A 6,000-nucleotide genomic window follows, 5' to 3' on the forward strand; every position below is an offset into this window, starting at 1 on the left:
GCACTGAGTGTCTGACACAACATGGCTCCTCGCACTGAGTGTCTGACACAACATGGCTCCTCGCACTGAGCGTCTGACACAACATGGTGCCCTCAAACTGAGCGTCTGACACAACATGGTGCCCCTGCACTGAGCACCTGATACAACATGGCACCCCCCGCACTGAGCGTCTGACACAACATGGCACCCCCTGCACTGAGTGTCTGACACAACATGGCACCCCCCGCACTGAGTGTTTGACACAACATGGCATCCCCCGCACTGAGTGTCTGACACAACATGGCTCCTCGCACTGAGCATCTGACATAACATGGCACCCCCCAGCACTGAGCGTCTGACACAACATGGTGCCCCCGCACTGAGCGTCTGACACAACATAGCACCCCCCGCACTGAGCGTCTGACACAACATGATGCCCCCGCACTGAGCGTCTGACACAACATGGCACCCCCCGCACTGAGCATCTGACATAACATGGCACCCCCCAGCACTGAGCGTCTGACACAACATGGTGCCCCCGCACTGAGCGTCTGACACAACATAGCACCCCCCGCACTGAGCGTCTGACACAACATGATGCCCCCGCACTGAGCGTCTGACACAGCATGGCTCCCCCCGCACTGAGCGTCTGACACAACATGATGCCCCCGCACTGAGTGTCTGACACAACATGGCTCCTCGCACTGAGTGTCTGACATAACATGGCACCCCCTGCACTGAGCGTCTGACACAACATGGTGCCCCCGCACTGAGCGTCTGACACAACATGGCACCCCCCGCACTGAGCGTCTGACACAACATGGTGCCCCCGCACTGAGCGTCTGACACAACATGGCACCCCCCGCACTGAGTGTCTGACACAACATGGCTCCTCGCACTGAGCGTCTGACATAACATGGCTCCCCGTACTGAGCGCCTGACACAACATGGCTCCCCCGCACTGCGCGCCTGACATAACATGGCTCCGCCGCACTGAGTGCCTGACACAACATGGTTCCCCAGCATTGAGCGTCTGACACAACATGGCTCCCCAGCACTGAGCGTCTGACACAACATGGCACCCCTTGTACTGAGCATCTGACATAACACGGTGCCCCCGCACTGAGCATCTAACCCAACATGGCACCCACCACACTGAGCGTCTGACACAACATGGCTCCCCTGCACTGAGCATCCTGGCGCCCCTGCACTTAGCATCTGGCACAACATGGCACGCCCCACACTGAGCATGTAACACAACATGGTGCCCCCTGCACTCTGAGCACCTGACACAAAATGGTGCCCCTGCACTGAACGTCTGACACAACATGGCTCCCAGCACTGAACGTCTGACATAACATGGCTCCCAGCACTGAACGTCTGACATAACATGGCGCCCCCCACACTGAGTGTCTAACACAACATGGCGCACCCCACACTGAGCGTCTGACACAACATGATGCCCCCGCACTGAGCGTCTGACACAACATGGCACCCCCCGCACTGAGCATCTGACATAACATGGCACCCCCCAGCACTGAGCGTCTGACACAACATGGTGCCCCCGCACTGAGCGTCTGACACAACATAGCACCCCCCGCACTGAGCGTCTGACACAACATGGCACCCCCCGCACTGAGTGTCTGACACAACATGGCTCCTCGCACTGAGCGTCTGACACAACATGGCACCCCCTGCACTGAGTGTCTGACACAACATGGCTCCTCGCACTGAGTGTCTGACACAACATGGCTCCTCGCACTGAGCGTCTGACACAACATGGTGCCCTCAAACTGAGCGTCTGACACAACATGGTGCCCCTGCACTGAGCACCTGATACAACATGGCACCCCCCGCACTGAGCGTCTGACACAACATGGCACCCCCTGCACTGAGTGTCTGACACAACATGGCACCCCCCGCACTGAGTGTTTGACACAACATGGCATCCCCCGCACTGAGTGTCTGACACAACATGGCTCCTCGCACTGAGCATCTGACATAACATGGCACCCCCCAGCACTGAGCGTCTGACACAACATGGTGCCCCCCGCACTGAGCGTCTGACACAACATAGCACCCCCCGCACTGAGCGTCTGACACAACATGATGCCCCCGCACTGAGCGTCTGACACAACATGGCACCCCCCGCACTGAGCATCTGACATAACATGGCACCCCCCAGCACTGAGCGTCTGACACAACATGGTGCCCCCGCACTGAGCGTCTGACACAACATAGCACCCCCCGCACTGAGCGTCTGACACAACATGATGCCCCCGCACTGAGCGTCTGACACAGCATGGCTCCCCCCGCACTGAGCGTCTGACACAACATGATGCCCCCGCACTGAGTGTCTGACACAACATGGCTCCTCGCACTGAGTGTCTGACATAACATGGCACCCCCTGCACTGAGCGTCTGACACAACATGGTGCCCCCGCACTGAGCGTCTGACACAACATGGCACCCCCCGCACTGAGCGTCTGACACAACATGGTGCCCCCGCACTGAGCGTCTGACACAACATGGCACCCCCCGCACTGAGTGTCTGACACAACATGGCTCCTCGCACTGAGCGTCTGACATAACATGGCTCCCCGTACTGAGCGCCTGACACAACATGGCTCCCCCGCACTGCGCGCCTGACACAACATGGCTCCGCCGCACTGAGTGCCTGACACAACATGGCTCCCCAGCATTGAGCGTCTGACACAACATGGCTCCCCAGCACTGAGCGTCTGACACAACATGGTACCCCTTGTACTGAGCATCTGACATAACACGGTGCCCCCGCACTGAGCATCTAACCCAACATGGCACCCACCACACTGAGCGTCTGACACAACATGGCTCCCCTGCACTGAGCATCCTGGCGCCCCTGCACTGAGCATCTGACACAACATGGCACGCCCCACACTGAGCATGTAACACAACATGGTGCCCCCTGCACTCTGAGCACCTGACACAAAATGGTGCCCCTGCACTGAACGTCTGACACAACATGGCTCCCAGCACTGAACGTCTGACATAACATGGCTCCCCGTACTGAGCGCCTGACACAACATGGCTCCCCCGCACTGCGCGCCTGACATAACATGGCTCCGCCGCACTGAGTGCCTGACACAACATGGCTCCCCAGCATTGAGCGTCTGACACAACATGGCTCCCCAGCACTGAGCGTCTGACACAACATGGCACCCCTTGTACTGAGCATCTGACATAACACGGTGCCCCCGCACTGAGCATCTAACCCAACATGGCACCCACCACACTGAGCGTCTGACACAACATGGCTCCCCTGCACTGAGCATCCTGGCGCCCCTGCACTGAGCATCTGGCACAACATGGCACGCCCCACACTGAGCATGTAACACAACATGGTGCCCCCTGCACTCTGAGCACCTGACACAAAATGGTGCCCCTGCACTGAACGTCTGACACAACATGGCTCCCAGCACTGAACGTCTGACATAACATGGCGCCCCCCACACTGAGTGTCTAACACAACATGGCGCCCCCCACACTGAGTGTCTGACACAACATGGCGCCTCCCGCACTGAGCGCCTGACATAACATGGCGCCCCTGCACAAACCGTCAGAAGCTGACGTGTTTGTGCGTGTCCATTATTAGCGGTAATGTGATTATTATTCCCCTTGCCGCCCCATGTAAAGCAGCTCTGAGATCACACTGCCCAGATGCCATTCTTCCTCTATTTATAGCTCATTCTCCTGCCCAGGCTGGGCCTCGGGATTCCCCGTAATGTGCCCTCCACACACCCGCTCCTTACAGCATGGGACTTAGGGAGACATTTACTAAGCAGTGATAAGAGCGGAGAAGTGAGCTAGTGGAGAAGTGCCCATGGCAACCAATCAGCACTGAAGTAACATAAATAATTTGCATACTATAAAATAATACAGAGCTGCTGATTGGTTGATGGGGAAACTTCTCCACTGGCTCACTTCTCCGGTCTTATCACTACTTAGTAAATGTTCCCCATAATCTACATCCCACAGTGCAGAACTCCACACAGGGGGGTCTGTGTCCACCTCCCCGGAGACCCTACAGATTTGGGGCTGTGATGTGTGTGACTATTGTACTTATGTGAGGTTCTGTGAGGGCCCCACCATGTGGGTCTGCATGCTATGGAGGGGCCCGTGCAGACACGGCTGGGTGGTCAGCACCGGAGGACGCTGTATATGGTTACTCAGGTAATGTGTAGGTGGCAGGCCATTACATTGGAGTACTGTTACTGTACAGAGGGCGTGATGTAGTTATGTCACCGGCGGTCTCCTGACACAATACCGATATTACACTAACCACCCCCCCTCCGAGTACAGACACCCCCTCACCTGTCATTTTCCACAAGAGACCCCCCCAGCTGTGATATTCCACACTCACACATACACTGTCTCATACTCATACTTACATTCACACTCACTCACACATACTGTCTCACTCATACTCACACTCTTACTCATACTTACATTCACACTCTCACTCACACTCTCACTCATACTCACACTCTTACTCATACTTACATTCACACTCTCACTCATACTCACACTTACATTGACACTCATACTCACACTCTTACTCATACTTACATTAACACTCACACTCTCACTCATACTCACACTCTTACTTACATTCACACTCTCACTCACACTCTTACTCATACTTACATTCACACTCTCACTCACACATACACTGTCTCACTCACACTCTCACTCATACTTACATTCACACTCTCACTCACACATACACTGTCTCACTCATACTCACACTCTCACTCATACTTACATTCACACTATCACTCACTCATACACTGTCTCACTCATACTCACTCACCCATACTTACATTCACACTCTCACTCACACATACACTGTCTCACTCACACTCTCACTCATACCTACATTCACACTATCACTCACACTCATACTTACATTCACACTGTCACTCACACATACACTGTCTCACTCACACTCACACTCTTACTTACATTCACACTATCACTCACTCATACACTGTCTCTCTCATACTCACTCTCACTCATACTCACACTCACTAATACACTATCTCACTCAATCTCACAGACTCACTGTCACTGATGTTATCACACACTCATACTCACTATTTCATGCTGTCACTCTCACTCACCCTCTCACACTCTAGCTCCCTCTCACCTCCAGCACCATCTCAGTCAGGTGCGCCTGCCTCTGCGCGGTGCGGTCTCCTGGATCCGGACTCTCCAGCACCAGGACACAGTAGACATCATGTTTCTTCATCAGCTGGCGATAGTTCCTCTCCCCAACCTCCAGGACACGGTCCTTCCCATCATAGGTGGGGAAGTGGAGACCTTCCTCAGCCCCGCACAGGGCCAGCAGGGTCCCCCAGATCAGGAGGCTGAAGGCTTGCATGGTGGAGGGTGGCTATGGACTGACACTGAGCACCAGGCGCCCCACCTTACATAGCTGCCCCCACACACACCCCTCTCCGGATTTAGGACACAGTTGTCTCTGCACTATAAATAGAAGGGTAGGGGGCAGGATTAGCTGGAGGGGTGGCAGGGGTCAGTCCTGGGTGGGGAGGGACGTAGGACAAGGTACTGAGAGCCCCCTTCTGTCCCAGCCTTCATGTGCACATTGTAGTGGTACAAGGAGCCTATTTATCAATCTATTAATAATGATGACTTACTATTGGCCACATTATCCAGGAAATATCTCTTAGGAACAGTGGCCCTGGCGTTGAAAGGGTTAACGTAATGCTTCGCTGGGCGAGTCTCCGCTGATATGCGCAGGACCAGTGGAACTGCAAGGCCAAATTTGCACTTTCACTCAGATAATATAAAAAATTACCAATGTATGAAATTTTTTGATTTATTTTTTGTAAATAATAAAATATAATGTCAATAAGAATAAAGAATGTTCTCTTCTGTAATTACCATCATTAGGGGAACAATTATTATGGCTTCACTGGCATGACTAAGATTCCCCTGTAGCCTCTGTGCCTCTCCCAC

General features: G+C 54.2%; 1 protein-coding gene across 1 annotated transcript in view; it reads right to left on the reverse strand.

The window, feature by feature from the left end:
• The window catches only part of CASQ2 (calsequestrin 2), a 180,114-nt gene extending 174,634 nt beyond the window's left edge, over nucleotides 1-5,480 (reverse strand). Inside the window, exon 1 of the mRNA XM_063956896.1 lies at nucleotides 5,168-5,480. Coding sequence (XP_063812966.1) covers nucleotides 5,168-5,401 — 234 coding nt within the window. The 5' untranslated portion in view covers nucleotides 5,402-5,480. The remainder of the gene's footprint in view (nucleotides 1-5,167) is intronic.
• Nucleotides 5,481-6,000: the final 520 nt, after the last annotated feature.

This window comes from Pseudophryne corroboree, chromosome 2, assembly GCF_028390025.1.
Source record: "Pseudophryne corroboree isolate aPseCor3 chromosome 2, aPseCor3.hap2, whole genome shotgun sequence".
NCBI lineage: Eukaryota > Metazoa > Chordata > Amphibia > Anura > Myobatrachidae > Pseudophryne > Pseudophryne corroboree.